The sequence below is a fragment of the Podarcis tiliguerta genome, assembly GCF_965153285.1.
Source record: "Podarcis tiliguerta genome assembly, chromosome: 6".
NCBI classification, from domain to species: Eukaryota; Metazoa; Chordata; class Lepidosauria; order Squamata; family Lacertidae; genus Podarcis; species Podarcis tiliguerta.
Window position 1 is genome coordinate 2,531,579 of NC_139539.1, and position 13,610 is coordinate 2,545,188.

Sequence of the window (13,610 nt, forward strand, 5' to 3'; positions counted from 1 at the left end):
TATGCTCATCTTATACCTGGGTCTTGCCCTGACATGATATGATAGCCATGTTCAAATATATAAAAGGATGTCACATAGAGGAGGGAGAAAGGTTGTTTTCTGCTGCTCCAGAGAAGCGGACACGGAGCAATGGATCCAAACTACAAGAAAGAAGATTCCACCTAAATATAAGGAAGAACTTCCTGACAGTAAGAGCTGTTTGACAGTGGAATTTGCTGCCAAGGAGTGTGGTGGAGTCTCCTTCTTTGGAGGTCTTTAAGCAGAGGCTTGACAACCATATGTCAGGAGTGCTCTGATGGTGGTTCCTGCTTGGCAGGGGCTTGGACTCGATGGCCCTTGTGGTCTCTTCCAACTCTATGATTCTATGATTCTATTCTATGTCTACTTATGCTAATCATGTACGAAGGACTTGTCTGGACATGTTTGCCAAGGTTGAACTAGTGTAACCCCGGTCTACCCCTCCCCTTTGGTGGCATGTCAATGATGTAGCAAGGATGCGGCACGAACTGTATTCTGGGATATGGTGGGAAAGTTTTAAAAGTCCTTGTCTCCCCATCCTCGGGGTTCAAAATTCTTCTTTGAACCTGTTGCGCAATAAACTTTGGTCTACAGCTATTTGCTCCGGTTGGTGGCTGGACTCCTTCCTTTATTCCGAAGGGAGCCGCGGGCTTTGCCCGACCAGCTGGGTGACTGAGCAGCCTCACACCTAGATTGTTCCATAACAGGATGCTGAGGTGCAGAGGAAAAGCCCAGGGCATGCAACACAGGGCGTGCCATTCAGCATCCCGGGAATCTGAGCTACCATTTAAAAACAGCAGAGCGAGTTTCTAGCCCTGAGGGCGGCAATGATATTCTTTACAGCGCGGAGACCAGAAGCCAGAGGGTGGCTAAGCCAGATTTCTCAGGGAGCGCTGAGCATCTGTGCCCTGCAATAACTCCCGCCCCACCTGTGCCAGCCAAAACCACAGGAGTTATGCAGAACGGCTTCTCAAAACATTGCAGAACAAATGAAAGCAGGCACTTGCCCAGTCCACGGCGCCGTCACAGTTGGTGTCCACCTTCATGAAAATCACGTCAATGTCTTCATCGGAAACGTCCCCCATGATCTTCTTCATGGCGCTTCGGAATTCTTCCATGTCCAGACCTGAAAGGCAGGAAAGCAACTGTGTAATTAATTGTAATTGTAATAATAATAATAATAATAATAATAATAAATTTTATTTATATCCCGCCCTCCCCAGCCGAAGCCGGGCTCAGGGCGGCTAACAACAATAAAATAGTACAACATTGTAAATTAGTACAGCAGGTATAAGTCGGAAGTTTCTTATCTTTGCTGATTCAAACAGTGGATGTCATTATGCCTTTATTCACACTTTCATTCTTCTTCCTCTTTGTTTTTTCTTTCTTATGTTCTTTTCCGTTCTTTTCATTTTACAGCCATACCTCAGGTTACAGACGCTCCAGGTTGCGTTTTTTCGGGTTACGGACCCGCCAAAACCCGGAAGTACCGTAACGGGTTACATCTGGGTTTCGGGTGTCACGCATGCGCAGAAGTCCTAAAACGCGCTTTGCACATAAGCGCGAATCGTAACCCGTGTGTGCGCAGACGCACCACTGCGGCTTGAAAACACTGCCGGTTGGGAAAATGCATCCCACACGGATGACGTTCGCAACCCAAGCGTCCGCTGTATATTTATATTCTCTATAATCTTTATAAAATAGTGACTGCTATTTTGTTGGTATTGTATGTATTTTAAGAATCTGTTTGTCTAATAAAAAGTTCAATAAAACATGGGAAGAATGGCAAACCAAAATGATGGACTATGTCAAAATGGCACAATTAACCGGGAAGCTCAGAAATCAAGAAGACAAGAACTTTAAATAAAAAAAGAAGAAGATTGGGGAAAGTTTATCCCTCCCCTTATGGTCTTGATTTATTGGCTACTTTTAAAATGAGGCTGCATTTTAAATTGCATTTTAACCTGTATTTCAAATTGTGCCGTTGGGGTGGCGACGAGATTGCACTGGTCTATCTATTCTGAATGGATTCTGAATGTTTTTATGTGATGCCAATAAGGGTTACTTGTCTTGACCTGAAATTGGGTCCCCCCCCTCCATCATGTTTTTTACTGTGATTTTATTGGTTGTTAGCAGCTCTGAGCCTGGCTCTGGCCAGGGAGGGCGGGGTATAAATAAAATATTATTATTATTATTATTATTATTATTATTATTATTATTTACTTACGAAGCCACTGCAAGCAGGTTAAAGCACTGGCACGATTCTAACCACACTTGTAAAGTAAAGGAAAGTATGGGTAATTTAGAAGGATAAAAGTTTGGATAAATATTGATATGCAGTTGTAAATATTAACATTAGGACCCATGAAAGGGATTGGGGTGGGGGGAGCCAGGAGATTCAAAGCACTCTCGATATTTGGATTTTGAACTGATGTTTGTAATATATTTACATTTTTTAAAAAATCGAATAAAAAAATCATTTAAATAATAATAATAAGAGCTCCCCTCCCCAGGCACAGAACGTTACTCTGCAACCAGAAGGGACACCAAAAAACGGAGGGGAATGCCCTCAGTGCTGGTAGGACACCTGCCTTGCCTACAGAAGGACCAGATTCTCAGCCTCCCCAGGGGAAAGGACTCAGCCTGGAAGCTTAGAGGGCGGCTGAATTTAATCCATCTGAGTGTTTCAACTTCTTGTAAGTTTTAAAGCACTGCTGTAAATCTTTCTCAGGATTTTTCTGTGTTGCCTTTTTGTAAATCGCTTTGAGGTGTTGGTGTATTATTATTATTAGTACAGTGGTACCCCGCAAGACGAATGCCTCGGAAGACGAAAAACTCGCAAGACGAAAGAGTTTTTCGTTTTCTGAGTTGCTTCGCAAGACGGATTTCCCTATGGGCTTGCTTCGCAAGACGAAACGTCTTGCGCCTTTTTTTTTAAACCGCCAATGCATTCCTACGGGAAACCGTCAATACACAGCGGTGCTTCGCAAGATGAAAAAACTCGCAGAACAAAAAAACTCGCAGAATGAATTAATTTCGTCTTGCGAGGCACCACTGTAGTAGTAGTAGTATACATGTTATTACAGTGGTACCTCGGGTTAAGTACTTAATTAGTTCCGGAGGTCCGTTCTTAACCTGAAACTGTTCTTAACATGAAGCACCACTTTAGCTAATGGGGCCTCCTGCTGCCGCCGCGCCGCCGGAGCACAATTTCTGTTCTCATCCTGAAGCAAAGTTCTTAACCTGAGGTACTATTTCTGGGTTAGCGGAGTCTGTAACCTGAAGCATATGTAACCTGAAGCATATGTAACCTGAAGCGTATGTAACCCGAGGTACCACTGTATTATTGTTTGTTTGTTTTTAATTTTCCAAAAGCCAAAGAAATACAAAAAATACAGAAGAAACAAGAAGGGAAAAAAAGAAATAAAAAAAAAAGAAATATAAAAAAAAATTCACAGACCAAAGCAAACATTCCCCTCCCCTCTTTTGAGATGTATGTTAATGAATGAAAAAGAAAAATGAATATTTTTTTAAAAAAATAAGGTTTGTGGGTTTGATAGGAGCCCACAGAAAGCAGCCTCACCTCCTCCGCCATCGATGTCCGCCTCGCGGAACATGCGCTCCAGCTTCCGCAAGTGGTCATAGTTGATCTGGTCCTCCACCTGCTTGGTGCGAGACTCATCGTACACGCCGGCGGCCTTCATCAGCTGCCTGTGGGATGAGCACACCGGGCCCAACTTGCTCAGGAGACCAGGAAGCCTGGGCTGGGAGGAAGGAAGGAAGACAGGGGGTCAGTCCGTCACCGAAAACACCAAAACACACCCTTGGAAGAAAGGGCCTGAGCTGCTGCCATTTCCCTAAGTCATTGGTCCATTTCTTCACGTTTGGTGGGAATGCCCTTTCATAAAAAGCTTTTGGAAGTGAAATAAAAAAATTAAGGTCTTATATGTATAATAAGGGACGCGGGTGGCGCTGTGGGTTAAACCACTGAGCCTCTTGGGCTTGCCAATCAGAAGGTGGGCAGTCCGAATCCCCGCGACGGGGTGAGCTCCCGTTGCTCGGTCCCTGCTCCTGCCAACCTAGCAGTTTGAAAGCACATCAAAGTGCAAGTAGATAAATAGGTACCGCTCCAGCGGGAAGGTCAACAGCGTTTCCGTGCGCTGCTCTGGTTCGCCAGAAGCGGCTTAGTCATGCTGGCCACATGACCCGGAAGGTGTATGCCGGCTCCCTCGGACAGTAAAGCGAGATGAGCGCTGCAACCCCAGAGTCAGTCACGACTGGACCTAATTGGTCAGGGGTCCCTTTACCTTTACCTATATATTATGAAAATGGCCAATATACAGTAAACAAGCAGAAACTGCAACTGCCCTCGTTCCCCCATGAGTCAGCATAATTGTTGTTGTTTAGTCGTTTAATCGTGTCCAACTCTTCGTGACCCCCCTGGACCAGAACACGCCAGGCACTCCTGTCTTCTACTGCCTCCCGCAGTTTGGTCAGACTCATGTTGTTAGTTTTGAGAACACTGTCCCACCTGGAGTACTGTGTCCAGTTCTGGGCACCAGTTCAAGAAGGACACTGACAAACTAGAACGTGTACAGAGGAGGGCAACCAAAATGGTCAAAGGCCTGGAAACAATGCCTTATGAGGATCGGCTAAGGGAGCTGGGCATGTTTAGCCTGGAGAAGAGGAGGTTAAGGGGTGATATGATAGCCATGTTCAAATATATAAAAGGATGTCACATAGAGGAGGGAGAAAGGTTGTTTTCTGCTGCTCCAGAGAAGCGGACACGGAGCAATGGATACAAACTACAAGAAAGAAGATTCCACCTAAACATTAGGAAGAACTTCCTGACAGTAAGAGCTGTCCGACAGTGGAATTTGCTGCCAAGGAGTGTGGTGGAGTCTCCTTCTTTGGAGGTCTTTAAGCAGAGGCTTGACAACCATATGTCAGGAGTGCTCTGATGGTGTTTCCTGCTTGGCAGGGGGTTGGACTCGATGGCCCTTGTGGTCTCTTCCAACTCTATGATTCTATGATTCTATGATTCTATGATCTTGTCCTCTGTCATCCCCTTCTCCTTGTGCCCTCCATCTTTCCCAGCATCAGGGTCTTTTCCAGGGAGTCTTCTCTTCTCATGAGGTGGCCAAAGTATTGGGAGCCTCAGCTTCAGGATCTGTCCTTCCAGTGAGCACTCAGGGCTGATTTCCTTCAGAATGGATGAGTTTGATCTTCTTGCAGTCCATGGGACTCTCAAGAGTCTCCTCCAGCACCAGAATTCAAAAGCATCAATTCTACGGCGATCAGCCTTCTTTATGGTCCAGCTCTCACCATAATATATATGCTTTAGTAAAACAACCAGAGCATAAACAAGAAGTCTCTATAATGTATATGTTTCAGGGCTTGTACAGAAATACAAGAATGGTGTATGCTACATAGGAGAATATTTTGAGAATAAAATGGCAAAGGCATCTTTTATTATCCAGATGGATACCGATGGAGGGTGGGTGGAGGACCAAAGACATGGAAGTGGCTTTTACTAAAATGTAAGTGGAGACACATACGATGGATAGTGGTTCAATCACTACAGGCATGGGCAAGGTACATATCTGTATCAGAGCCAAGAGCCACATTCACTCACAGTCAAATCTTCCAGGGTCTGTGCATTGGTGGTGGGCGAAAATGTGGGTGGGGCTCTTGCATTTACACAACAGGCCAAGTTCAAGCCAATTCAGTTCCAGAGCTTTCTGCACACAAATCTCCATCTGGGTAAGTTAAGAGGCATCATCACAGTTCAAGGCCACTTTGCAGCCAGGGGAAAGCACTGGCTGTAAACCAGAAGGTTGATGGTTCGAGCCCAACCAGGGACAGCTGTGGGCAAGATTCCTGAATTGTAGGGGGCTGGACTAGAGGACCCTGGTGGTCCCTTCCAACTCTACAGTTCTATGAAGCATGGCCAGAGAAGGCCTGGCAGAGAGGCCTCAGATATCCCAGATTACAGCTTGCTGTAAACCACTTTGATATATTTTCATGGCATACGTACATACGACTTTTGACAGATGCATAAATAAACAACAGTACATCTTCCCAACTCATACTTACTGGGGCGGGAGTTGGTGCCGGAGGAAGCTGCTGAGTGGCAGGGTCTTTCTCAAATTCGAGGCCTCCCCTAAAAATATTGGAAAGAAAGCAAAACCAAAGAGCACTTTTAAGTGTTTGAAAGACAAGGTCCCCACTCCTTTGGATGGATTCAAGGCTGTGGGCTTTCAGCTTCTCTGAGATTTAAGGAGTGGTCTTGGGTGTGTTCCTCGTGCTCTGCCTCAGTGCTTCCTTCTGTAAAATGGGTAATGGTCACTCAACCAGGAAGCTCACACTTAGCTAGGAGCTTTATGGCACGTAAACTGAGGTTATGGGCACAACGATGGAATGTCTAGGTGCACTTTTTAATAACAAGAATACAAAGCTGGAAATGAATGAACTGCAGCTAAAATATTATGTTCAATTTTCACATGCTCTAGTCCTTCCCCTGCCCCCCCCCCTAATGTTCTTAAGAGGGTCTCTTCTCCAGTCTTCAGAGAGTAGCTGGAAGTGGGCAGGCAGAAAAAGGTCCCGCTTTGCTTCCACACTGCAGTTTTAATCTGAAATCTTAGGCGCAGTACTGCACCCAGAGCTCAAAAACTGCTCGCTCAAATGAAATTCATTATTGCAAAACATGCCTAGGACAATGGGAATTTTGAGGGGAAGGGTTGCCAAATGACCTGAAAAAAACCACCTCCTGTGCCTTGAAGAACAGCTTGATCAACAGAAATCAGCAAGTGGGGCTTTTCCCAGCTTGCAAGAGAAGCAGCAATCCCTGCTTCATTATGATCCCACGGCAAATAACCCTCCTTAAAAGTAGTATGAGAGATTGGCACCGTTGCCTGTTAACAACAGCTGATCAAAACTGTTGTGAAAGGCACAGGAGCGGAAGCTGGGAAATAAAGTTGGCAACCTGAGCTGCAAGGGGAGACTCAAAGAGGAGGCTGCCGGGAGGATGGAGAGCAGGCAGGTGGCAATGGGGACAGGAATGGTTTTCCCAGTAGTGATGTATGGAAGTGAGAGCTGGACCATACAGAAGGCTGATCACCGAAGAATTGATGCTTTTGAATTCTGGTGCTGGAGGAGACTCTTGAGAGTCCCATGGGCTGCAAGAAGATCAAACCTCTCCATTCTGAAGGAAATCAGCCCTGAGTGCTCACTGGAAGGATAGATCCTGAAGCTGAGGCTCCAAGACTTTGGCCACCTCATGAGAAGAGAAGACTCCCTGGAAAAAACCCTGATATTGGGAAAGACGGAGGGCACAAGGAGAAGGGGACGACGGAGGACGAGATGGTGGGACAGTGTTCTCGAAGCTACCAGCATGAGTTTGACCAAACTGTGGGAGGCAGTGGAAGACAGGAGTGCCTAGCATGCTCTGGTCCAGGGGGTCACGAAGAGTCGGACACGACTAAACAACAACATGCCAAGCAGAGGCAGGTATGCCAGGTAGTGAAAGCAAGGCCTGGAGTAGCTCGTTGCTGCTCCACAGAAGATGGGTGAGAGGAGGAGGCAGCAAAAAGAAGGCAGAAGCAGATGCTTGAAAACGAAGAAACTTTAAAAGCATTTGTGTGCACAAGTTTGCATCAACCGGAGCAGGAAGTGGTACCTTTCTGTTCAGCTCCGGTCCTTCAAGATGCTACAGCCGCACTCTGTGCAGATCTGCAAAATTCTGGGAGATGCTTATGGGTGCCCAGTGATTAATCAGAAACTGATTTTTTTTTCTAACAGCGTTCACTACTGCCCACAGGGACGTAGGATCGCCAGCACGAGCCAGCACTTGCCGCTCTGCTCTGGCCAGTAAAACTGTTTTCTGCCAGGGATCTGAAAAGCCGGTAAACACCAGGTTCCGTCCCCCCCAAGGCCCCGCCCCTGAGATCCACCTGCCCCTCCTTTGGGCATTCCAGGCAGGTTGTAATCCCCAAGGACAAGCGGCTTGGATTGGGCCAAAGCTCAGCAGGCAAACAGCAGCTCTGCATGGGGAAAGAGGGGGCTCCGTCCCTGGCACCCCCTGCTAAGCGGGTCAGGGAGCCTGAAACTATGGAGTTCTTGCTGGAAGGAGTAGCGGGCAAAGCCAGGCTCCGTAGACTCCAGATACAAGAACCGCTTCCTATGCCAGCTCACTGCATCCCCAGTTTCTTGCCTGCAATCCCTCGCCCTGCTCCTTTTAAACTGTAGAGTTGGAAGGGACCCCAGGGGTCATCTAGTCCTACCCCACCCCAAATGCAGGCATCTTTTGCCCAGCATGGGGCACGAGCTCATGACCTTGAGAGCAAGTGTCTTCAGCGAATGAGCTATCCCAGTCTACATGTTGTTGTTTAGTGATGTCCGCCTCTTCGTGACCCCCTGGACCAGAGCACGCCAGGCACTTCTGTCTTCCACTGCCTCCCGCAGTTTGGTCAAACTCATGCTGGTAGCTTCAAGAACACTGTCCCACCATCTCGTCCTCTGTCATCCCCTTCTCCTTGTGCCCTCCATCTTTCCCAACATCAGGGTCTTTTCCAGGGAGTCTTCTCTTCTCATGAGGTGGCCAAAGTACTGGAGCCTCAGCTTCACGATCTGACCTTCCAGTGAGCACTCAGGGCTGATTTCCTTAAGAATGGATAGGTTTGTTCTTCTTGCAGTCCATGGGACTCTCAAGAGTCTCCTCCAGCACCAGAATTCAACATACAAAGAGCATTCGCTGGATCATGCCAATGGTCTGCTCCCATCTGTTGATCAAAGACCCCTCCCAATCTCTGGGCATCTGTTGGATCAGGCCAGTGGCCTGTCTATTCCAGCGTCCTATTCTCACAGGGGCCAACCAAGAGGACCCAAAGGGAAACCACCCCCAGCAGGATCTGAACACAAGAGCAATGAATGTTTCCAGCAATGGAGATCCAAAAGTGTTGCTGCCTCCAGCCGAGGAGGGAAGAAAATATCTTTCACAGCCAGTAGCCATTCATATCCCTTTCCTCTGTGAATTGGTCTAATCCTCATCAAGGGTAGTGGCCCTCACTACCTCCTGCGGGAGTTCCACAGTTTAACTATGTGATGCATAAATAAGTACAGTGGTACCTCGGTTTTTGAATGTAATCCCTTTGTGGAAGACCATTCGACTTCAGAAATGTTTGAAAACCGAGGCGCAAAGAGCGGTCTGTTAATTCAGTCGTGAAAATTGTGAAAAACAACAGGTACATGTAGCGGAAGCCGTTCGACTTCCGAGATGCGTTAGAAAATGGAAGCATTTACTTCTGGATTTTCGGCGTTCTGAAACCGAAACGTTCGGCAACGGAGACGTTGGAAAAGCGAGGTACCACTGTACAGTCAAACCTTGGGTTACAGATGCTTCAGGTTGCGCATTTTCGGGTTACGGACGTGCCGAAACCCAGAAGTACCGGAACAGGTTGCTTCAGGGTTTCGGCGCTTGCGCATGCGCAGAAACACTAAATCGTGCTTTGCGCATGCGCAGAAGAGCCGAATTGCGACCCACGCATGCGCAGATGCGGCGCTGCGGGTTGCGGATGCTGCAGGTTGCGAACGTGCCTCCCGCACAGATCATGATTGCAACTCGAGCGTCCAGTGTACTTTATTTTATGTGTCCTTTCCACTCACTCAACAAAACTTACACACACACAACCCTGCTCCTCCTCATATGTGAACAACCCAGCCCTCCATAAATCTGGGGGTAACTCCAGAACAGATTTGGGGGGCACAGGAGGAAGGAGTCTCATTGCACAAGCGGTGATAGGACGCTTACTTAGCACAGCATTGAAAATATACACTCTCTCTTTAAGGCATAGGCTACATCCTGTTCCTTGGGCAGGGCTGTTTTCCAAAGGGGCCTGACAGGCTACATGGACTTCCGAGCGCACTCAGCAAAATCTTTGATGGGCAGAGGTTCAACAGGTGAAGCGTTGCACAGCTTGGAAGTGCGGCAGATGGGAGAAGCTGCACCTGTTGGTTTCTTTGGCTTGCCATTGACAGCCCTCTCCTCCCTGTGGTGGGTGGGGGCTAACCTGTTAAATCTTTATTTTTTATCTAAATTTAAATCTGAATCTAAATTTTAAAGGATTCATAACCTTGTTTTTATACAGCTATATACTGCTTTGATGGCCACAGGCTGTGAAGCAGTTTATAAATTTGTAAAACAAATTATAAATAAATAGCTGCTTTCCAGGGACTCTATGTCATCTAGGATGTGCTTGCTGCTCAGGGTACAATGTTCACCTGGCTCTTGTGGGACCGCAACTGTGATAGGAATTTTATGGTCTTAGATATATGGTAATGTTCATAAGTGTACCAACCAAGCACGTACATAGATCAGCATAGGAAGACCAACCTGGAACCATTTTGATTCCTAAACTGAGCCAATGTTTTCTCTGCAAGGTCAAAGTGGGAAACCTCTCATTGTCTCTTTCCTCACAAATCCTGTCTTAAGGGCACATTTAAGATATGAATAGGGTGAAGACTGGCCAGGCTACCCAGGCAATCCAATCAAGTAACCTGCCAGACAGGAGATAAACGACGACAGGAGAAAAACAACATTCAAATTTCTGTTTTAAGACCACCTTTTCTGTGATGTAGGTATGATGTTTCTGGGGTTGGTCTTGATCTACAGGGTGGGAATTTCAAAAGTCTTTATAAGGCCTTGCGCGCCATTTTTCTGGGTTCCTCCTCTCTCCTGCGGGTGAGGGGAGCACCCTGTTGCAACAGATCAATAAAGACCAAGCTTACTAGCTGCTTTGCTTCTCAATATTCTCGGGTTGGCCTCTGTTACTCTCTCCTACCAATAGGGAACCTATGTAAGGACTCTATATGGGCTCTTGGATACCCCATAAGGGAAAAAGGGCAATTTTTGTTTACAACACAACTCTCATAAGTACAGCTGCGTCAGCTTGGGACTGATGAGAGTTGAACTCAGGCAACATATGGAGGGCACCAGGTTGGCAGACGGTTGGCTGAACACACAGGATGCGACAACCTTGCAAAGGCAAAGCAAGTCAGAGTCTCAGTTCTGCCTGACACACACACTCAAGATGCTGCCTTCAATCAATCATGTAAGGTAGCCAAGATGGCGGTCTCCAAATGCTGTTGGAACTACAACTCCCAGAACCCCCAACTATTGGCTGGGCTAGCTGGGGCTGATGGGAGCTGCAGTTCAACAATACCTGGACACAAAAAGATGAACTTATGAAAGCTGTTTTAAGAGATGCCATGCTACAGCCAGAATTTTGCAGGCTCTGTTTTGCAGGATGCTGCTTTCCTGTCACCTGTGGTCAGACTCAAAGGGTGCATTGAGGAGCCATTGCTGCTGAGAGAGTTGAGGCATCGGCTGTCATGACACACATGTGCTTTCGCATATCATGTCTGTGCCCAGCATGCGTGGCCCATCAAGCCCACTGTATCACCTGGTCTGACTGGCAGCAGCGCCCTCTGCAAGGGAATCCCAGGAAGACCAGAGACTCTTTGGGTGGGTCGTTCCCACGTTTAGGAAATTGGTAAGTTACCTGAAGGAGGAAATGCATAGCTTAGAGGTACTCCTGGAAACAGCTTTGTTGCTAGAGGCCCAGGTTTCCTCTCTGACTAGGACTGCCTTTTATCAGCTTTGTTTGGTTCGCCAACTATGGCCGTTCCCAGACAGGCATAGCCTGACCACTGAAGTCCATGCATTGGTAACCTCAAGGCTAGACTACTGTAATGTGCTCTCCGTGGGGCTGCCCTTGGGCCTGGTTCAGAAGCTCCAGCTGGCACAGAAGTGAGAGCTTCTGGTCAGAAACATGTGGCACCGTTGTTAAAGCAGCTGCCCTGACTGCCCATCGACTACCAAGCCAGGTTCACAGAACGATAGTATCATAGAATCGTAGAATTGGAAGGAATCGCAAGAGTCAACTAGTCCAAACCCCTGCAAGGCAGGAATCTCAGCTAAAGCATCTATGGCAGATGGCCATCCAACCTCTGCCTAAAAGTCTCCCAGGAAGGAGATTTCACAGCCTACCAAGGGAGACCACTCCACTGTCAAACAGCTCTGATTGCCAGAAAGTTTTTTCCGTATGTCTAGCCGGAATCTCCTTTCCTGTAATTTGAAGCCATGGGTTCAAGTCCTACCTTCCAGAGCAGGAGAAAGCAAGCATGCTCCCTCTTCCATGTGACAATCCTTGAGATATTTGAAGATGGCTATCATATCTCCTCTTTTCCAGGCGGGTGGTGCTGTGGTGTAAACCACTGAGCCTAGGGCTTGCCGATCGGAAGGTCGGCGGTTTGAATCCCCGCGACGGGGTGAGCTCCCGTTGCTCAGTCCCACCTCCTGCCAACCTAGCAGTTCGAAAGCACGTCAAAGTGCAAATAGATAAATAGGTACCGCCCCGGCGGGAAGGTAAACGGTGTTTCCGTGCCCTGCTCTGGTTCGCCAGAAGTGGCTTAGTCATGCTGGCCACATGACCCAGAAGCTGTACGCCGGCTCCCTCGGCCTATAGAGTGAGATGAGCGTGCAACCCAAGAGTCGTCCGCAACTGGACCTAATGGTCAAGAGTACCTTTAATCATATCTCCACTTTCCCAGGCTAAACATACCCAGCTCCTTCAACGGCTCCTCACAAGGCTTGGTTTCCAGACCCTTGATCATCTTGGCTGCCCTCTTCTGCACACCTTCCAGCTTGTCAATACCCTTGTCTTAATTTATAAAGCCCTGAATAATTTAGTTGCAGAGTACCTGAGGGATTGCCTGAGCCATTCTATCCCAGCTCAATCAGGGAGAGAGGGCAGGTAAACAGGGAGTGACTATAATACACAGGGACACCTTATTATCTACCAGTGAGCTTCAGAGAGGATAACAAACAAGCAACAGAAAGGACCCTGCCTGCAAAGAGCCTACAATCCACATTTAGGACTGCCACCAGCCAGTCGGGTCTAGTGGGTGGGGAGGCTTCTTAAGCACAGAGCACATTCTTCATGCACACCTAGGCAGGCGTTGGAAAGGGAAGGGAGAGCCTTTCAACAAACGCATAAGCATATTCTGATTTAATGCGAATTTGCATTTCTGCTTGGTGCACAGGTAGGAAGTTGGGAGCAGACAAACACATTAAGGGAAAGATCCGGTGGCCCTGCCCCAACACTCACCAGCTCACGGAGGGGTGGACGCTGAGTTTCCGGGGTGTGCTCAGCAGGGAACTTGTGGGCCTCTCCGTGCTGCTATCTTCATACTTATTGCCCTCCATCTTCAGCAAAGAGCTCATAAGTCCGCTTGCTTAGTATCCAACCTCTGCAGGACTCTGCAATCAACTTGCAAGGATTCAGCCGCTTGAGTGCCAATAAACTCAACTGTGATGTCACGCTTCAGAATGATTACCTCATTTCACTGAACTTCAGGAAGAGACAGCCGGGGCCTAGAATTCTCTCTGCTAAGCATGCACTTAAAATATTGGTTTGAGATGAGGGTGGGAGGTGTGAGTTCAAGGACTAGTAAATTAACAGAATGTTAGACAGGGAATGTGTGGCGTAACAGGCAAAGGCAGGCTGGAATTTCCCCCCAAAGACTATGCTTAC

General features: G+C 47.5%; 1 protein-coding gene and 1 long non-coding RNA gene across 5 annotated transcripts in view; one reads left to right on the plus strand and one right to left on the minus strand.

Moving 5' to 3' along the window:
* Positions 1-13,324, minus strand: part of EFCAB8 (EF-hand calcium binding domain 8) — a 51,575-nt gene extending 38,251 nt beyond the window's left edge. For 3 of the 4 annotated variants that reach the window (XR_014512825.1, XM_083447269.1, XM_083447268.1), the window contains exons 1-4: positions 13,185-13,324; positions 6,115-6,181; positions 3,602-3,782; positions 1,026-1,144 (exon numbers count right to left, since the gene is read on the minus strand). Coding sequence is in view for 3 of the 4 variants with exons in the window: in XM_083447269.1 (XP_083303395.1) it covers positions 1,026-1,144; positions 3,602-3,782; positions 6,115-6,181; positions 13,185-13,300 (483 nt within the window). In the remaining variant the exon portion in view is untranslated. Of the gene's footprint in view, positions 1-1,025; positions 1,145-3,601; positions 3,783-6,114; positions 6,182-7,696; positions 7,927-13,184 lie in introns of those variants that run through there. The other variant, XM_083447270.1, reaches the window with a different exon arrangement.
* LOC310680769 lies at positions 1,042-13,244 on the plus strand. Its single transcript, XR_014512926.1, has 3 exons — positions 1,042-1,167; positions 2,532-2,714; positions 13,120-13,244. It is a non-coding gene; the product is annotated as an uncharacterized lncRNA (long non-coding RNA).
* Positions 13,325-13,610: the final 286 nt, after the last annotated feature.